Source organism: Trematomus bernacchii, unplaced genomic scaffold, assembly GCF_902827165.1.
Source record: "Trematomus bernacchii unplaced genomic scaffold, fTreBer1.1, whole genome shotgun sequence".
Lineage (NCBI taxonomy): Eukaryota > Metazoa > Chordata > Actinopteri > Perciformes > Nototheniidae > Trematomus > Trematomus bernacchii.
In genome coordinates, this window is record NW_022987828.1 from 1,287,001 (window position 1) to 1,307,964 (window position 20,964).

The window sequence follows — 20,964 nt, forward strand, 5'->3', positions numbered from 1 at the left end:
TAATCGAGAAAGTTAGCCGGCAGGTCCTCCTGAATATCCAGGTGGACTCTGCGCTCAGACTTCCCCGGTCTCAGCCTCGCCTCGCTGTCCTTCAGCTCAAAGCGGCCCTGCTCTTCCAGGAAGCTGAGGTAGAAGTTTATCGGAGGTTCAACCTCTCTGGAAATGAAATCCATGTCTCCCACGTTTGTGTTTGACTGGATCATGGTGTTTCTCTCCTGTGTCTTTTGTTTCTGTTGCAATCTGCACTTTGTGTAGTAAAGTTAAACTCGCTCTGAACCAACTTGTGTCTGAGTGAACACTGTCTGGAACAATCTGTCTCTGCCTTTGATGACAATTCTAGAATTATAATGTCACAAGACAGCATCATCTAGAACAAGGGTATTCAACTAAAATTCAACGAGGTCCAGTTAGAGAAAATCTCCCCATGCAAAGGTCCGGAACTTCAAAATGTCTAACTTGCTTCATGAATTAGTGTGATATATATTGAAGTAGCCTGTAGCTTTATCAACGTCTGCATGTAATCAACAACTGACTGCCAATCAAATAAAGAAAGTACAATTCAAAAACAACAATATTTATTGTCAATTAACATTGAACTATACAGATATACAGTAAAATACTGTGGATATGTAAATAAATAAAATAGCTTTTGAAAATATGTGCATCTTAAAAGTGCTTAATTTTAGATAAATAAAATAAAGTGTAGCAGCAGCTTGAGTTTCCCTTTTTCTTTGTTAACTGTTTCACATCATGACTTAACAGTTTCAGCTGATTATAGAACAATATCAGTCTTTACACATCATAACAATTGAACAGTTTTAAAGTTTCTCTTTCTTTCCCTCTTATATTGCAGTCCCTCACTCACTTTTTTTTAATTCTGTGCGTGAATTGAGCTCGAGCTTGTCCTGCCAGGAGTTTAAATCTGGGCTGAAATGGTTTCAGGGCCATTCTCATACAGACATGCAGGTGCTCATTGGTTAGCCTGGAACGATATTTAGTTTTAATTTTGATCCTGTTGGACTGATCATATTGGGCTCTGAGACTGCTTATTTTGTGTGACCTCAGTTCTGACTTGAGAGGGAATGTTTGGTCAAACACTTTGTGTTTTGTCTCATAGTGGCGTTTTGGAACTTTTAATGAGCGCCACGGGGTGTTTCTCAATCGCGAGTAAAGCTGCTTCAGAGCCACTATTTCAAGCATACTACGTCATCGAGTGCCGCCGAAGTACTGTTCCAATCTCCAGTATACTTGGAAATCTACCGAGCCCGGCGTACTCCATTTGGAGAAATATCGAGGCTGCACATGAGTAGACTCCGCGGTCTTAAAATCCCCACGATGCTTTGCGCACGGACCAATTTCCCCAAATCTGTGGCGGAAGATGTAAGGCGGGGCCTCTCATATGACGCACACCTGCACACTTGCTAGCGTGTTCCACACTTCGTTTTCCGAATGCCAGGAAGTATTCTTGACTCGCTTCTGAAGCAAGATGCTCGGCAGACATGTGCTACCAAGCAAGCGTACTCGCGATTGAGAAACACCCACGGTCTCTGAATGAGACACAGTGGTTCTGTGCTCCCAGTGGGCAGGATCCACTCAGGGTTAAAAGCTCTGTTCACACTGTCCACTTTCCTCTTCTTGGAGAGCACCATGTGTAATTATTTGTCTCTCCCTGTCTGCTGCTAACACGCCTGTTCACTCTCCTCTCCGTCTTCTCTCTCTGTATCGCTAATTATTCTCTTCACTCACTTTCCTCTCCGCTTCTCTCTGCCGCTCTCTCGTCTCTTCTTCTGTGTTTCTCTTCCTGTATCGCTCACTCGTCTCTTTAGAATCGCCCCGTCAAAATTGAATTCCCCTATTAATGTATTGATTATAGGTCCGGGTCCGTATAGGTCGGCTTCTGGGTCCGGATCCGGACCGCGGTCCGCCTGTTGCCGACCCCTGATCTAGAATGATGCTGCCCTCTGACATCATAACGGATTATTTTCCAGAGTCAGAATCTGAATACTTCACTATGGCAACCGTCAGAATGTTGTTTTTGTCATATTTTTTACAAAAATATATATTTCAATTCAAGAAATTACTGAATAAAAAATGTTCAAAATAAATTAAATGGAATATAAATATTTATATGGTTCATAATAGGTTACATTTTAAATTTGCAATAGAAAATACAATAAAAAAATAACAAACGTGTTATTATTATAAGGAGTTTAAGCAAAAATGTGCAATAAAAAGCCAAATAAAATAATAACAATATTTTAACCAATAAAAGGAGTTAAAGTAAAAATGTGCAATAACATTTTAATACAAAATAGTATCTCTGGGCCTTGTTCTTGAGTGAGGGGACGATGGAGTTGTGGTTGAGGTGGCTCATGCACCTGGTTAGGATCCACCATGCACGTCCAGCTGGGAAGAGACCATGGGGCAGACCCAGGACCGGGTGGAGGTTTTATTTTACAGAAACATGTCATTATTCTGAAATTCGGTTCCAAACTACTACATTTAAGTTTAAATAATGCCATTCATATTCAGTTTTCTCCATAATTATACAAAGTGAATACTAGTGTTGTATAGGTTTTTGTGCATGTAAATGATCTGCAAAAACACAGCCCCAGACAGAGGGTGAAAAGAAGTGCTGCAGCAGTAGAGGCACACAATACAAATCTGAATCTAAAATTGAGCATAATATGTCCTCTTTAACATTCACTTGCTCACTATTTAGGAAAAATCCTAAAAAGTTGGTTTGTGTCCAGGTTGGATATACTGACATGAATAATAATTATTCTGCCATTTCCTCCGTGAGGGTGGTGTTGTCACAGTGTGCCAGCAGCAGAGATAAATTAAAAATAGTTATTAAGAGTGGAACATTCCACTCCGCTGTATTTGCTCGATTATAGGTCAGGCCCCGAGTGTATAAGCTCCTTCACTGTAGCGGTCTTAAAAATAGGACCTAAGAAGCGGCTCTATTTTTGATCGAGCAGCATCTAATCAATGCAAAAAATCAGTAGACATGTCCTCCTCTACTAAAGCTGCCATCTCCCTCTGGTTCAGTAATTTATTAAAAGGCGAATCACATTCATCATTCACACAAGCAATATTTATTTTTCACTCTCCATTCACTTGGTTTAATAAATGATCTGTGCCATGCTTTCAAAATGATGTATTCATGATCTCTTCCTCCCCCCCTCTCTTTCAGTTCTGGGCTCTCGCCGCTCTACACCCCCATTTCGTTTTGTGGATCTCCACTGGGCACGAACCAGAAAAGGATTCAGGATCTGTCTCTCAACAGCATGATCGGTACGAACACTCATCACAATTTTAACACCTTGTAGCAAGCACCAGACATGACAGGCTCTGCATATCCACCACGTTTCTGAGGCAAAATCTCACATACAGTGGGTAGAAAATGAATACACCCCCTGTAGAGTGTCCTTGTTGTGTCTTTAGTGTTTTATTTATTTATTATAACATCTCAGCTTAGTTGTGAAGGTTTCTGAATTTTTAGCATGAAGTACATCAATTTTTCTGACGCATAGCTTTAATGGAGAGCTGCTGTGATTCCCTTATAAAGTGCACTACACAGGGCATATGCTTGTATTTTAGTAATGTTGCTGCCACTATCATATCACGAGTTCTATGTTTTTACAGAGGTGATCTTGTCTGCTACCTTCTTCAGTATTCACCAGACCTAAAGCGAGTAGTAGTTATGGTTCTTACTGATGTCTAGTCAGTGCAATACATGTAGCTTGCACCAATTTCTGTGCTTTCTTTGCCTTTACACTGCTATGGTAAGAATCCGTTGGGGTCAAACTTTGTAATATGGTTAATTGGTGTTAATGTTTTTATCTTGTTACGGTTTTTAGATGAATCTTTAGGGTTAACACCTCAATGCCGACAGCCCTAGTATGTTTATTAATACATGAACATGGGACTTGTTTGGTCTATATGGACTATATGTATTGAAATCAACAAAACTTACATATCTTAATTTCTAAGCTTTACACCCTTGCTGAGTCAATACGTGTGAGAAGCAATTTGCCTACTACAGCTACCAGTGTTTTGGATAACTCCGTACAGGGTTGGCACACCTTTTCATGGATTTGGTTTGATCTGATGGACCGCAACCTTAAAGAAACTGCATCATATATTGGTATTTAGGTCCGGGCGATGATACGGCCACTCCAGAACATCGCCCTTGTTCTTTGCTAGATGGTAGCTTTCAGTCGTTTTTCAGACCTTCTCAGGTTATTGCAAATGGCTGCTCTGGCAAAAACTGTGGCCGGCTATGATAATAATGAACACAATACATTTCTAATAGCTTAAAATGATTAAGTGATTGATTTGACATTTCGGACAGACAAGGACGACTTCCAATTGCAGGCAGTAATTAATTAGATTTTTATAATTGTTTTTTTACTTTGAAATTGATTTGATTAGAGGGACTTTCATTTATTCATTTTATTCCATGCAATATCAACACAATCTAATGTTAAAGGGAGTGTATTCATTTTCAATCGACTGAATATCACTTTTTCTTTCGTCAGCCTCCCTAGATGGATGACTTTCATTTTAGAAAGAAAATGTGAAAAGCATAAAGAAAGACAAAGCTGTGTGGGGGCGTTGTTGTGCACAGTGCCCTGTCATATCTCTGATTGTTTCTCACTTAGTTTTGTGGGCCTCAGGGCACCCCTTTTCTTTCTGCTGTAATGTGTGACTGCGCACTACACAGGCCGGAGTTATTTCTATGCACTGCTCTGCACAAACTGTCCTGTGGGTGCATGGCCCTTCCTCTCTCTTTTTACCTCTATCTTTTAATCATCTCATCCTTTAGCTTACGATGGGTTTCTTTCTCTTTATGTCTTTAGTCTTCTCCTTTTGCCTTTCTTCTTAACCTTCCTGTTTAGTAAGAGCATAAGGACCTGACAAAAGATGAATGTGGGTATAAATTATAAATGAGATCCCGGAGTTATTCTCTATTGTGTATTTGTTTGTGGTTGTTTTTTCCCTTTGTGTTTTGGATTCAGTGATAGGCAAGGGAATCGTAGTTAGTTATGAGGGGAAGACACACACACACACACACACACACACACACACACACACACACACACACACACACACTGTGTATTGCATGTTGTTTACATTTTGTCACAGCGAGCTTGTTGTTTAGACCTGGTGCTGATTGTCTGACACAACAAGAGAATGAGGCGGGTAATGGCAACCTGATTATGCTAAGGGGAAGAGCTGCCACCTGTAAAACCATAAAGCATTCTATATTTTCAATTTCTGCACATGGCAATCTGTTGTATACATGATTGTTTTTTTTATTGCAGTATCAGTTTATGCAGACCTGCCCTCATCTCATTACCTCTCCCAAGAAGGTAATGTTTTTATTCTGTGTGTTTGTCTGCTTGCTGATAAAAGGAGGTAGCATGGTCCAAAAAAGACCCTATTGCACTCATACCTTATTTTCTTACTAATGGAAAGTGGTCTGTGCTTTCAGAGTGTCCCTATAGTTTTATTATGTCTTTAAGCTGCATTGATCATTTAGAAAGACCAATGCAAAGAGGGTTGTTATGGAGCATGAAATGAAAGCTAAAATGGATTTTCCATCAGTACCAATTATGAATTCAAGGCGTTTTGGATTTTAAGAGGTGCCCTATAGCTCTGCAGAAGCAGATGATTTGTAAGAACTTACATAATAAGTAGAATTTAAGAAGTGGAAGCGTATGGGCACTCTTGTGTGAAACATGGGTCTTGCCTTAATTGTCTCAAATCACCCCTACATCCTTTATCAATGCACCACTGCCCTTAATGAAAAAAAACACAATAACATTAGCTTTTTTATGTGAGCTTTTCCACTTCAGCCAAAAAACATCTTTGGAATAAATTGGTAAAGCCAAGTAGAATTTTTTTTTTGTAGGAGGGCTAATGAGCTTTGTTACAAAAAGATGTCTAGGATTCTGAAAAAAGAGTGAAAGAGAGATAACCACACATTTATCCCACAAATGAAACTGTGCCATTCGATGTAAGATGACACCTGTAGAAAATTAGAACCCAGTGTTTGTGTCAGGTATATGCATCCTCCTCTGGAGTTTAAGCAGGAGCTACTTTACTTTACAAGCTGTTGGATACTGTAGCTGAAGTTGTTGCTGACAGTTTATTGGCTTCAGTTGGTGGTAGTTTGTGTCATAAAGAGTACATATTGTGCTCATTTTCAGGTTCATATTTGTATTTTGTGCCATTATGTTTACATGCTTTAATGTTCAAAAAGCTCTTTATTTTTCTCATACTGCCTGTGCTGCAGCACCTCTTTTCGCCCTCTGTCTGAAACCAGAGCCCAGTCTGCTCTGATTGGTTAGCTGTTAGTGCTAGCCAATAGAAGCACGACTGTTATTTAGTGATGCCATTATGTTATGGAAGTAAACAAAGGAGTCCAATGGAGCATTTTAGACAGGGGGGGGGAAACTCCCTCTGGAGAAAACTTGTAGCTTTAGACTTTGCAGACTATTTACATGCACAAAAACGTATATAACACACTACAAGAAGGGGAGAACCCCCAAAAGCATAATAGAGCCCCTTTAAGTTTAACTACATCTTTGTGTTTAATTTATCCAGACATGTTTATTGTAACGCAGGTATGACAGTTTGAATGTGTCAGATTGTGCTTTGTAGTAATAGTTTTGCAAAGAAGTAAACCACGTGCTGCCTGCAGTTTTAATGAGATATCTCAATGGATGGTTGCTTCAGAGTAGAGATCCAAAAATCCTGTCCAAACCCCAAACATTTACAGGCTGAGACTATCCACAGATATTAAACAAAATACTGTAGAACACAATATGAAAGTTAAAGGGAATGATTCAAATCAAGTTGTTATGTAGCCGTCAGATGTATCATTTAAATTGGATCAGCTCGACTCACTTTATATTGGTCACAGTTGTATCAACACATACACAATAATAAAGGACTTGGATCGGGGGCAAACAGCCTTTTAGCACAGAAATGGAGCTTCAATCCCATAAATTGCTTCTCTGTAATTTTGTCATACCATTTAAGTTGTAATATTGATTTATTGCGGATTGCATGCCCAGGGAAAATTGAAAGAAATGACATTTAATCACATACTCGTAGCAATACTCAAGATAAACAGATTTGACAAAGCCTGACAAAGATCTCTGTTTTGTCACATTCTTGCTTTGTAGCAGTACTAAGCATGCTATATTCAATGTGTTTGATTAACAAATGTTGTGGTTTATCTCCAGGTCAGACCTTGATAGCTGGTGAAGCCCTTCCTCCATCATCCATCCAGCAGGAGGTCCAGTTGAAGTTCCTGCTGAGCGGCCTGCTATCCGGTCTGCCACTGCCACCATTTGCTCTCCGCATGTGTCCACCACTAACCACCAAAAACATCAATCACTACCAACCCCTGCTGGCTATAGGTAGGTAACAATGCACAATTGACACACATGCGCATAAGAAGTTCTGTTCTGTGTAAAGGAGTTGGTTTTCATCCTACTGAGAGTGGAGTATTGTGAAATATAACTAAAAGTAAGGAGCTCAGCATTACTATTTCACCGCAGGGTTTCTCAAAGCCTGTACCAGGTCTACTTTAACATTTCAAACGTTTCTGGAGGTCAGTTTTTTTCCACTTGTGTGCAGTATGTTATTTTGTTACATCATGATTTGTAGCTGTTTCCGAGCACAACCAGTTGCATCAGTGCTGCAAATCCAATACATGAACTGCTTTTTGTTCATAATGAATGAACCGTTCGTTCTGTGTCATAAATGTGATGTGTTGCCCATTCAGATACAATTATATTCCATCTAAAAAATACTGAACGTTCTATGCATATGAACTCTATCATAGAGTTCATATGCATAGAACGTTCAGTATTCAGATGATAGAGATAGAGGTATTTTGTTTGCCATTTACTCAAGGTTTGCTGCGTTAAAAACCGTTAGTTAAGCTGGCATGCACAGCTGTCAGCTGATTGGTTGCACATCGGATTGATGTAAAAGTTGAAATAATTCTTAACTTAAGCGCAGCACTCTATTTTGAGCGGTTCACGACACTGTGTGTAGTGTCTTGCCTATTTGTGTTTCACTGTACTTCTGATTGGTCAGCTAGTAGACAGCATGTGCGTACATAATGTCAACCTGCACACAAACAGAGGATACGTTGTCACAGTCACACATGCACACTTTTCATTTATTAGCAGATAGCAACTGATAGGAAACGGTGAAGCTTAGTTGGTCACCTACCAACTGAGAAATCAAAAAGCTGTCCTTCGTCAGCTGGTAGACTTTCTGAAGAAATATGCTCAGCAAATGTTCAGTTGCTAACATTATCATTGCAAAACATTAAAGTATAATACTTCAACATAACCATGCATACAGTATGTATTGATGTATCAAAATACTTAAGTTAGTTGGAATAAGTCACCAATAGCAACTGTTAACACTTTCATAAAAAAAGAAGAAGAATTTCCCCTTAATGGATGCATTAATTTACCGGTCTGCATAGGGTACATTCCCATAATTATCATATAAATCTACGTATTTGCAAATTATGTTTATATAGGGCTGAATGACTATGCAGCCGCAGCTACACAATTTAAATGCTTGCACATCCAGGCCTTTTATCGATGTGCATTTTTGTCTATTAATAGTCTCTTGTATTCCAATTATAGTAATCTATTTCTGCTGCAGTAAAATACTTTAGGAGTGTTCTTAAACTCCCTGACACTTCCTGATGATGAACCCCTTTGACACATTTTAAATGAATCATTTTCTATCTGCCTCCATGCATGTTGATTGGTATTTCCATTACCTAAATGTTTATAATCTGACTCTTTGAGATAGTGAGTTAGTATATGCAAATGAAAATGATACAAAAGGCATAGAGTTTATCCGAAATATCAGCCTTTGTTATATCTCCCCGAAAGCCGGCGGTTAGACGACACACAGTGAGCGTTTTGATGCATTTGTTTTAGATTGCATATCCATTTTATTCATCTTCTCCACAGTAATGATGCATAACATTATACAATTCTGGATTGTGTAACATGTCTCTGTTTTTTGACAGTTTGTCCCTTCCTGTGTGTATATTTCTGTTTGCTCACACACTCCTGCCTCTGAAATACATTCCATTTTAGGCTGATCTCTTCCCAATGCAGTAAACCTTCAGTTTAGATGTCAACCTAAAAAATATTCTACATTCATTCCCCTGACAAAGCCAACATGACTGAATCATACCTCAAAGAAACACTACCACCTACAGACCCAATGGCAAGCAGATGAATAATAACACTCTCAACCTACACATCTAACTACCATTTAAAATCTGTGTTTATGTCACTGTGAACACATCTACAACTGTGGGACACAGATCTCTTAAACCAAGATTACACATTATAACGTGGTGACTATACTTCATAAAGACCTAAAGAGGCCACTGCTGTTCTCCAACTGTTATTTGTAATCTTTTGTTTAAAGTGAATTGGGATTTTTTACTTAAAAACCACCACCTTCTTTCAAAAGCAGCCGTTTCAAAATCAATTTCAGTCATAGACCTATCATTTTTTGTGTTTTTTTAGAAATCCAATCAGTGAATTTTGGAGTGAGGGCAGTAAGAGCCCCTCACACGCAGATGGTGAGGGGTCGACTTGGCACAGCTGGTTCCCATTGGCGTTCTCAATCTGAAACTAGAACAAGGCGATTTAGTTTTCTCTTCATCCTTTGTCAGATCCCCAAAGTCAGCTTACAGAGTCAAGAAGTTAAACGGTCTCTAGCTGTATATTTAAAATGTGTCTTTTGTTCCACATCCTATGAGCTCGTTTGTGAATAGTACATTTTGGAGACTGGATCATTATGTCGGGGAATTAGATGGAAGGCACATCTCTGCTGAAAGGTGGAAAAGATCTCCTGGCGATTCAAACGCAACAGTATGTTTAGTTGAAATTGTATCTTAAATTCATTTCTAGCAAATGTCATGTACAAGCACAGTTAGATATGACACATATACTATTGCTTCAATGTAGACGTTCAAATAACAGTAGAAAAAGCCTCATTTGGAGCCTTCAAATCTGGTATTTGCCTCACTGTCATGCTGTAGAAATTGGTTACATTCCTGGCTTACAGTTGCTGTAGTCTCTCCCTCAGTAATGATGCCAAGCTTGGTACTGTCACCGAAGATCTGGCAGGCTTTGGCATCTGTCACCTCTTTTGTTTACCAAGAGCCAGAGAATACACCTGATCATTAAATCCAGAGTGATCCATGAGGGAGTTCTTGGCAGATACTGCACTGTCTCTTCCTTGGCTTCCTTTTCCATTCTGCATCAGGGTTTGTCACTAATGTGTAGTTGAGTTAAAAGGGGATTCTCAGTTCCTCCAACACCACATGCCGAAACAGCCAAGGGAAACTGATATATTACACCTTCCTCTAGGTGCAAATAAAGCATGAGCTTTATGCTGATGGTGTGAAAACACTAGGAGTTGAAATTGCCAAACACATTTTCTTTGCAGTTCAATAGAAATCAGGCTTCCCTTTCTCTGTTTTCTCAATTTCTGCGTCTCACTTCCCCCTTCTCAGTCTCCTTGCTTCCAAAATAAAGGTTACAGAAACTGTGAAGCCAGCCTCACTCCCCAGAAGCAATGTGGTCTGGTCTCCTGTCTAAAAAGCATTAATCTCTGTGAGACTTGACAGCTCCATTACAGATAGGTGCATTGCCCGGAGCCTTCCTTTTCAGTGACATGTACGCAAACACTGACTAACCGACAATACTCCCAATCATCTAAGTTAGGCATGCCTAATTTATTTATCCGTGCTTCCCCGACAGCTATTCTTTGCTGCATTGTTTGGATTTGCAAAAATGAAACCCCATTTAGATTAGAATAAAGAATCAACACATACATTTGTCAATTGCAATGTGAGAAATGTACTTCTCCACTGATTTGAAGGCAGCGACTGAGGCATGCAACTCTAAAAGCAAAACAATTATAAAATGGATTGATTCTCATTATCGTCTCCAGTGGTCCGTCGATGGCAATTTCTATACATTTGTAGATCACTACAAGACCCTATACCAGGCCAAGAAGATATATGATACCTTCGATATAATTCTTCTAATCCAACTTTCGTCAATAATTTAAATGAAGGTGGGTAGGAAATGCAGTTTAAGAAAAAACCCTGATACATTATCAATCCATTGTTTTAAATTCAACACTTTAAAATGTTTTAACACTACCTTTTCTGAGCATCGGAATGACAGATCACTGTTTTGCATTATTTTTTGAAAATACAATGGAGGGACAAACTGAACAACTGCTAATGCATCTTTTTGATTGGTGTGTTCAATGTCTCATCTGAATCTCACCACACGCTGCCATACGGAAGAGCGGCATCTTCTTGATCATTTTGATTAAAGTAAACAAACATTGGCTCTGAGGCGACTCATGGTCGCGAGTATCTATGTTTATCTCCATCCACCCACTTCAGCTTGACAGAAGTGTCCAACAGTCCGACACTATCAGAATCAGAATACCTTTATTAGTCCCACAGAGGGGACATTTGCATCGTTACAGCAGGAAAGAGCCACAGACAGCTTAATGTTACATATGTTAAAAAAAGTACTAAGTTATGATATAATAAAAAAACAAAAAAAACGACATGCCATCTTTCAGCTTCTCAGGGAGTAGGCAGGGAAGACACACACACATACAGATTTCTTTGCAGCACTGCCTCTCTCCACGTCCAGATGTTGTGTCAGCATGTGGTTGTCTTGCTGAAACCAAGTGTAGTCCTTTTGCAGAGGGACTGGCCACATCAGCGGAGCTTCATCACACTCAGGATAACTATAAAAGCAAATTGGTTCCTGCACCTGTCTGTGTGTACCACCAACATAAACAATAACCCCCCCTAAACCTTTGTAAAACAATTTCCAAGCGTCATGAGAATGGGCTTTTAAATGTGCTTTCACATCTGCTGCAGGTTGTTGCTTTTCTTTGCTCCACAATTGAGTAATTATTTTAATTGTTGCGGCTTTCAGCTGCCTTGCTTGGGTTATAACCTCAATTGTTTTTGCCTGTTCACAACTGCTTGTCCTTTCCACTAATGTTAAATAAGCCCGGGGCATTTTATAAAACCCATGACAAAGCTGTTGTAATCATTTAAAGGAAATTACCATAATGTAAATAGGATGTCAGCATTTTATTGTCTAAAGCTGAAAGCGTAGATAAGTGCTTTTATAACTTGTTTTGTTAAAATATAAAAACACATATGAGAAAATCCCATGATACACATAAAATGATTATAAGCATATGCACTGTCGAAGCCATAAGAAACACTACTTGTTTTAATCCCCAGAAGATGACAAAAGTCTTCAAAACCATCACTGCCAGGATACGCTTCAGATTTTGAAACATCTTCCTTACATTTTCAAAACTTCTAGGTTGACTTTAGGTTTAATTGAACCTTAGTAAACATCAAAATAACTTTAAAATACATTTGATTTCCTCTTTCAAAGTATGAACATCACTTTGTCAAACTTCTTTAGAGTTTTCGATCAGTGTCAAATGTCACATGTTATATTTAATCAGGTGGAGTTTAGGGAGGGATGAAGCAGCAGATGAAAATGGTGAAATGTTCTAGGGCTGTGATCTGAGTGACACAGGGTTGGATGTGCTGCCTCAATCCACACCCACTGCAGTGACAGGGAACACACAGGGGTGTCACAGTGACACACCGTCCTTCTGATCCTGGATGGTAACGGGATGGGGAAGTTATGTAACTGTATGCCTTGTGACTGTCATAATTCTTATGCACTGCTCTTCTCTGTTTCCTCTCTCCAGGCACCAGTAATGGGTCTGTGCTGGTCTACAACCTGACCAGTGGCCTCCTCCACAAAGAACTCAGTGTCCACTCTTGTGAAGTCAGGTAAGATTTGTGTTGCTGTGAAGTCACAACAAGGCAGGGGTTAGTGGTTCAGTCCCCTCTGGATTACATGACATATCTGTAAAATGACAAGATGGATGAACCCCAGTGGCTAGTCAATCTGATCGGGGTGGATGGATTTTGTGTTGATTGTTTTCTGGCTCATTAGTGCTTGCAGAGGAAATTGGCAATCACATAATTAGAGTGCCTTGTCAGCTCTTGTGTTTTTCTTAGCTTGCTTTAGGTTTGTATGTGAACACCGGCTGAGTATGGTCATCTTGTCTCAAGGAAATAAATAGGACAACCACTAGAGCAAAATAAAATAACCCAGAAGATATCAAGGTTAAAGATATTGTGTAGCTGAACAGGTTTTCACTTGATATGCATACTGTATAATGCACTTTACAAAGCAAATCAAGGTTAAACATATCAAATCAAAGCAAAATCATGCCAAGATGCTGGTCATACCGTTTTTATATGCTAATTAAATCATGAGGACCATAAATACAAATGCCACCTGGTGACATAAAATATGTTATATACCCAGATCTTATTATTTTCAAGTACAACCACTACACACTCTCAATGAGCGGAAAATAATCAATGACTCTGTATGCTTATTCCAACAAATAACTGTGTGTGTGTGTGTGTGTGTGTGTGTGTGTGTGTGTCGTGGTGTGTGTGTGTGTGTGGTGTGTGTGTGTTTGTGTGTGTGTGTGTGTGTGTGTGTGTGTGTGGGTGTGTGTGTGTGTGTGTGGTGTGTGTGTGTGTGTGTGTGTGTGTGGTGTGTGTGTGTGTGTGTGTGTGTGTGTGTGTGGGTGTGTGTGTGTGTGTGGGTGTGTGCTGTGTGTGTGGTGTGTGTGTGGGTGTTGTGGGCTGTGTGTGTGGTGTGTGTGTGTGTTGTGTTGGTGTGGTGTGTGTGTGTCACAGTGAAAGCTTAGTCTGCACTTGAAAAATGGGACCAGCTTTGCGTGCCGTGCAAATCAATTCATCACAACAACACAATACATGGCTATACAAGGCATATAATATACTGTACCCTGCCCAGTGTATGTGCTCCTGTGTTTGTGTTCAACTGGCTGTAGACAGAAGAAAATGGTGTGTTAAAGTGGTGATTTCCACTGTTGCAATATCTACTCGCAGCACCTGATGTTATGAAATAAGTGAGTTAGTGTTGTATCTGTCTAACCCTAACAGTAATACCATCACAGGGAAGTCTCATTCAATTTGTGACACGTGTTACTGATTTTTACTAAAGTACAACGCTGTTACTCCTAGATGTTATATACCAATGCCAGTTAATACTATATACAGCTTTTTCACAGGAGACATGTTCACTTGTCAAACAGGTAAACTAAATCACATTAATGCAGTGCTCTGTTTTTTATATGCTGTATTATATGCTCACTTGAACATAGTCATCATTAATAATATAAGTTACACCTGGGTTTTTCCAGCAACGACAAGTCCAAATGTGCTGGGAGAAAGTTCTTTAGATTTCTGGGTGACATGCATAAAGCAAATCAAATATAATTTTCCATGCTTTTGGAAATAAAATGACTTTAACCTCTGAGCACTACATAATTCCCTATAGTCCTGGTAGCTAATTAATGAACCAGTCAATATTACTTGAAAGGGGCCTTCAGGGAGAAGCAGATTTCTATATTAGGAAACTTTCTTTTTCATTTCACAAGCAAACATTTAAAAATAGAAAGTAAAGTCAGGAGTGGAGGGTATCTGATGATCATTTTCAGGAACCAATGACATGACCACAAGTAAAAGCTATTAAGTAAGGAACTCTCTTGAACAACATGTAAAAAAAGATACTCTAACAAATTCTGTTCAATACCTGTTTTAATGTGTCATGTCACGCCTCAATGCTATGACCTTCTGCGTAAACACCCCACGCTCAGTCGACTATTCATTTTTAAGTATTTGTTTTCCTTGATGTCCTTGATGCCAGCTGGCCAACAGTGATTGTGATTTGAGAATAATGTGTTTCTTCTTCATTTTCCCCAAAAATAATGGTCGACGTGTTGCCAGCATAGAGGTAGAATGAGAGTAGAACAGACATTCCTATATAAATCAACATAGCAGAAGGGTTAAAGTCCTATTGTAAAGAAATATGAGCATTGTTGCCGGCTAACTTCTGCATAAAGTTCTTCATAATCTGCTGAGCTGAGGTTTTGCAGTAACGACTACATTAGTGAACTATTAAAGCATGGCAGATTGACTCTTTTGTGGGCACCATCTCTGTTGCCCTGAGAGGATAAATGTGGAGTGGTGCAGTAATGAGAGTCCTAAAACCTCCAAAATATTTGTACCCCATCCGGTTGCCTTGTCGTGAATGTTCTGGGTCTGTTGAACATGTTTTTTGTGGTTAGAAGCCCCTGCAGAGAAGCCCTCTCCAGTGTACTGAAATCCATTGGTTGAACTTCCCATAGATTTTTGTCAATGGGAGCCCTTGTGATTGCAAATTCAGGGTTGGGCCATACAAAAATACATCATCCCTGCACCACTCCAAGTGGATGGATTGCTGTATTTTTAATTGCTTAATATTTTCCTATTGGCACAAATCATTTATCATTATTTTGATTGAATTATATTTTTAAATACAGCCAAGACATAGCTCAAAAAACCCAGTGATTTTGACACACTATACTTTACCTTCAACTCACTCCACCTACTGTTCGCAAATGTTCACTTTGAACCTAGTCCAGGGGTCTGCAACCTTTTTGACCTAAAGAGCCGTTTTGCCCCCTTTTCCACAAATTTTTTTTGTCTGGAGCCGCAAAACATATTTGATAGCTTGATAGCCTATAAAGTTGTATATATTGTTATATCATAGACAAAAACTACAGTTTTTTTGCATTTATTATTTATTACATTATAAAAAACTGCGGGACCGCAGCAGGATATGACGCATATTTGAGTTGACCTAATTAAAACCGTTTAAAAAATGTTTTCGTGTCACAGTATCACCTCAAAATACAAGATACGAAACATTTTCAACCGTGCAACAAAATATAAATAGTCCTAAAAATATTTTTATTTTTATTTCCTTCTTATTTTTGTCTAAGCTCTAGGGAGCCAGAGTAGAGGGCTTAAAGTGCCGCAAGCGGCTCGAGAGCCGCGGGTTGCCGAGCCCTGAACTAGTCAAATGAGTGCAACATAGTTCAATGGCTATACTACTCTCATTCTATTTCTATGGTTACCACAGTGATTGCAGAGAAATCCAAGGATACATGGTTTGCAGTCTACTCTGAATGTCATATATTTGCCCAGAAAAATATAAATCCACCAATAAACTTCATTTTGTTATGTTTTCTAAATTAATGGATCAATCTGTTTTTTTATTTGTATTGATTGAGCCTACTAAACACCACTTACAACAAAGCAACTCATTTAGCACAACAAAGTGAATATCAAGTAAATGTAGGCTATTTATTCTAATTAGGACAAAAGAAAGCTTAACATGAACTTGCTTGTGTAGCGTGTATTGGTTAATAATGGGGTGCGATGCAAGCCACAATGAAAAGCGACCAACTCCGAATCCCACACCACCTTCTGAGTGACCCACAATGCAACAGCCAAACATCAACAAAGAGCAGGCTTCGCTTCATTAAATTGGTATTCTCTAATGAGCAGCAAAACTATTTTACCAGGATTAATTAAGCACACGATTGAATCAATGAATGCTGTTAAAAAGATCGATCGGGAGCTATCACTATCTGTTCAAGCAGAGCCAGCCTTTAATGAGAGAAGTTCCACAAATGCGAAACTTTAATGAGCCGTGCAAGAAAAGCACACGTTTTAAATGTCTGTAGCTACCCTCTGGCTGTTATGTGTGGATTAAAATGAGTGTGGAAATTAAAGCGAGAGAGGCAATGTTTTTTTTTCTTCAGTGTCAGTTGTCAGTGAGAATTTGCTCTACAGTCCTGACACTCAACAGATGTCACCTCATCTTTCACTCAAAGCCACCGTACCTCCTGCTCACATCCTACATGTGCTATTTAACACCACTCATATTAGTTTTGAAGGTCTATCATCAAAATTCATGCACAAAGGCGAGAGATTTAAAATAAATGGATTCCATTAGATCAGACATTACCATTACAGGAATGGCATCAGATCAGGGCTTTCTCTTGCAAACCTAAGTATTGGATTTTTCTCTTTTCCTGTTCAAGCTGTGGTTGAGTATTACTGTAATTTCCACATCCAAGATTAAGATCAAAGCAGTGTGTTTTTCTGTGGTGGAGAGCAGAGGTACTTTATGGAAATGAGCCCGGCAGCCCTTGCCCTGGCACAGCCATGCCAAACGAGCCCTTCCTGCTTAGCATCTCATTTACATTTAGTGGGGAAATCGACTAATTAATCATTTGGCTATTTACCATCTCATTACGGTGGAGTTTGTGCCCCCTGAGCTGTGCCTCCGCTCTCAGAAATATTCATATCTCACACTTGCTGGCATGACTTTCTGTGCTACACCTTCCCGATGGATTTTGTAGAAGTTTTAGGTGTCTCATTTACCTCTCTGCCTGTGAGGATGCAGCAGAGGAATATCTGACAGCTACACTTGCAAGTATTAGATAGAAATATTATTATTTGTACTAAAACCTGTGTATGTGTGTGCTTACTCCACAGGGGAATTGAGTGGCTGAGTCTTACCAGCTTCCTATCTTTTGCTACTTCTGCACCAAACAACATGGGCATGGTGCGGAATGAACTGCAGCATGTTGACCTGCTTACTGGTAAGAGACACAAACACACACACATTCTCACCTGTATCTGTTGGTAAGGCTACCAACCAACACTTGATATCTTCCTTTGATAATGATCAGTCAATTAAATTGTATGTAAATACCCCAATATTACAAATTACACATTTCTCTCAGGGGGCTTTACAGTGTGTACAACATACAACACCCTCTTTCCTCAGTCAACAAGGAAAAACTTCTCAATATAAACACAATTCATAAATAAAATGGAAAAAATACTTGGGGAGAGCCACAAAAAAAATGGGATCTCTCTCCCAAAATAGGCAGATGTGCAATATAAATTGTGTTTAGATTAAAAAAATTACAAAAACACTATCAAAATCTTCCAAGTGCCTTCAAAAAAATAATAGTAACGTGAGCCACAGCAACAGGCACGACTTAAGATCCAAAAGTAACCTTTGATACTGGCAGGGGAGAGACACAAACACTGTTGGATTCTTCTGTTTTGCTCAGGCTCCCTGCAGCCTCAACAACAAAGAGCATATAGACACTTCAGTCTTTCACTCTACATGTGGTTTTTCTAAGAGACCCTTCTTGTTTTTCTCCAGAGGACACTTACCTCCAAATTAGGTCCAAACTAAACAGTGTTAGGGAACCACCAAGGTGCCAAGCTGAAAATGAGATCCTATCTGAGTGCCTGCAGAGCAAATGATATCCCCAGCTACGGCTCTATAGAATTACGGCTCTAGAAATGACCGAGTGTTTTTCAACTTCCTCCAGGGGGTGGACAGAGAGAGAAAGTAATGGATGGTCAGAAAGAGATGGTTTTAGTGGTGAAATGTTTGCTCAATATAATGTGAGAATCAATAAATATGGTTCTAATCTTGGATAGGAATAATTGAGGAGCACTTCACGTGTCTGCTTCATATATTTCAAGGATATTTCAGGTAATAAGGATGTATGAGTGTACATATACACCGTCAGTGTATGACTTTAAGTAGATGGCGGTCGATGCACTCCCAATTTGGAGAAACAGACTGGAATATTGGCACGGATCCTGAGCATCTATTCTGTGGACGGGTTGCATGTAAAAAAAATCAATATCCGTTAAGTGTACAGTACCATTAGAATTGTTTCACCACTGTACTTTCCCCTTTCTCTCTGGGAACTGCATTTCTTATTCAAAGTCACCAGCCTCCATTGATAACATTTTTTATTTTACCTCACATTGTGCAATATTGCATCACAATTCTCTGTGTGTGTGTGTGTGTGTGTGTGTGTGGTGTGTGTGTGTGGTGTGTGTGTGTGTGTGGTGTGTGTGTGTGTGTGGTGTGTGTGTGTGGTGTGTGTCGGTGTGTGTGTGTGTGTGTGTGTGTGTGTTGTGTGTGTGTGTGTGGGTGTGTGTGGTGTGTGTGTAGTGTGTGGTGTGTGTGTGTGTGGTGTGTGTCTGTGTGTGTGTGTGTGTGTGTGTGTGTGTGTGTGTGTGTGTGTGTGTAGTGTGTGTGTGTGGTGTGTGTCTGTGTGGTATGTGTGTGTGTGTGTGATGTGTGTGTGTGTGTGTGTTGTGTGTGTGTGTGTGTGTGGTGGTGTGTGGTGTGTGTGTGTGTGTGTGTGTGTGTGTGTGTGTGTGTGTTGATGAACTTTTGCACCAAATTATTAATAACTTCCTTGGAGCACTGCTTTGTCAGTGTTTGCCCCTCCCACTCCAACCCTGTGGGCTATGGGTTCACCCACGTATCACTAAAACAGTTAAAATATTTTAAATATAGCGTATGCACTTTAACTGATATTGCTTTTGTGCCCATTGCCACATATTGTAGATAATACACCGACAATGGATAAGCACCTCATTTAACTCAACCTTAAGCAATCTTTTAATGGCTACAGAATTGTTCCTTGTCCCTAAAAATATGGTCTCTATAATGTTTGGGTAACATAGCCTTCATCCCCAGTTCATTCAGAACAGTGATGAGGGTAAATCACCTCTCACCTCTCACCTCTGACCTTCTCTAAAGCACCTGAGTCCTCAAAGTTAACAGTCCACTGCATTAGCTTTGGTTACAGGCTTGCACACGTTCCAACACACATTAACATTATTTATGTCTTTTTTTCTTGGAAGTTAGAATTCTTTAAAGAGCCTGAAGTCCTCTAAGGAGTCTTAACTGAAAATGTGTCTGCTGCTGGTGCTCTTAGGCTCTGTGTTTGCTTCTTCGTTTTTGTAAATATGCTTTTTATTGCGGTCATATTTACAGAGAAATGAAAAAGATCTGTGTGTTTAATACAGAGATACCATTAGTTTGGGACTTGCTTAGCCTATAGCAGAGAAGCATGCACGCCTTTCAGGAGCTCATTAGCAGTGGTTTAATGTAACAAAGTATATGTACTCAAGTATTCAACCTAAGTACAATTTTGAAATACTTGTACTTTACTTGAGTAGTTTAAATTCATGCTACATATACTTTTACTCCACTAAATTTTGCATTTTTACTTCATTACAGTTATTTAACACTAATAGTTAGCTAGCTACTTTTACATATAAAACCGATAAATACACATTATATGATGTAGTACTGTAATTGTATATATGCACGTTATTCAAGAGCATGTATTTGTTATTGATAGAAACTGAATAATACAATTCTTTAACCCTGTAAAATGTGCTATAGAATTTGCAGACTGACTTCTTTTACTTTGGAAACATGTAGTACATTTTACTGATAAAACTTCTGTTCTTCTATTTAGGTCACTTTTTATAATTAGGACTTTAACTGGTATTTGAGTAGTAAAAGACTATAGTAATTCTTCTTTTACTTAAGTAAAATATCTAATTTCTTCTTCCACCACTGCTCATAAGATGTCCGACAGTATTTACATGTTGCAAAATCTTCTCTACTTAGAAGTAAAAACCAAAATATTATGATTTTTCTTTTCTTTTTTGTACCAAGGAAATCATTTATGAGGTATATTTTCTTCAGCCTACTTATTTAGGTTGTAGATATATTTCATTGAATGTTCTAATGTAAGATGTATACATTGGCAATTCAACTATCCAACATTTAAATTGCTGCTACACCTAGACTACATTCAGTTGTTTGATATAGTTTCTGTTTGTTGAGTGTATGTTCATACCTCTCATTTATTCAGGAAAGGTGAGTATATTTTTGCATGATCAAGTTCTCAACTAGAACTGCGAGGTAGCAAGGTGAGTACTTAAATCCTCTGTGCTTCAGCTGATAGTATAATCCACCAATGCAGACAACTGGTGCCCTTTACAGCATTTTCTGATAAGATTTCAGACTCCAGGATAGAAACTCATCT

General features: G+C 39.1%; 1 protein-coding gene across 4 annotated transcripts in view; it reads left to right on the forward strand.

Annotated features, from left to right (window-relative positions):
* wdr11 (WD repeat domain 11) overlaps nt 1–20,964 on the forward strand; it is a 69,006-nt gene that overhangs the window by 20,850 nt on the left and 27,192 nt on the right. For 2 of the 4 annotated variants that reach the window (XM_034152139.1, XM_034152141.1), the window contains exons 9-13: nt 3,197–3,297; nt 5,331–5,378; nt 7,260–7,436; nt 12,847–12,931; nt 17,573–17,679. In XM_034152139.1, the coding sequence (XP_034008030.1) occupies nt 3,197–3,297; nt 5,331–5,378; nt 7,260–7,436; nt 12,847–12,931; nt 17,573–17,679 (518 nt within the window). The remainder of the gene's footprint in view (nt 1–3,196; nt 3,298–5,330; nt 5,379–7,259; nt 7,437–12,846; nt 12,932–17,572; nt 17,680–20,964) is intronic. The other 2 variants (XM_034152140.1, XM_034152142.1) reach the window with 1 other exon arrangement.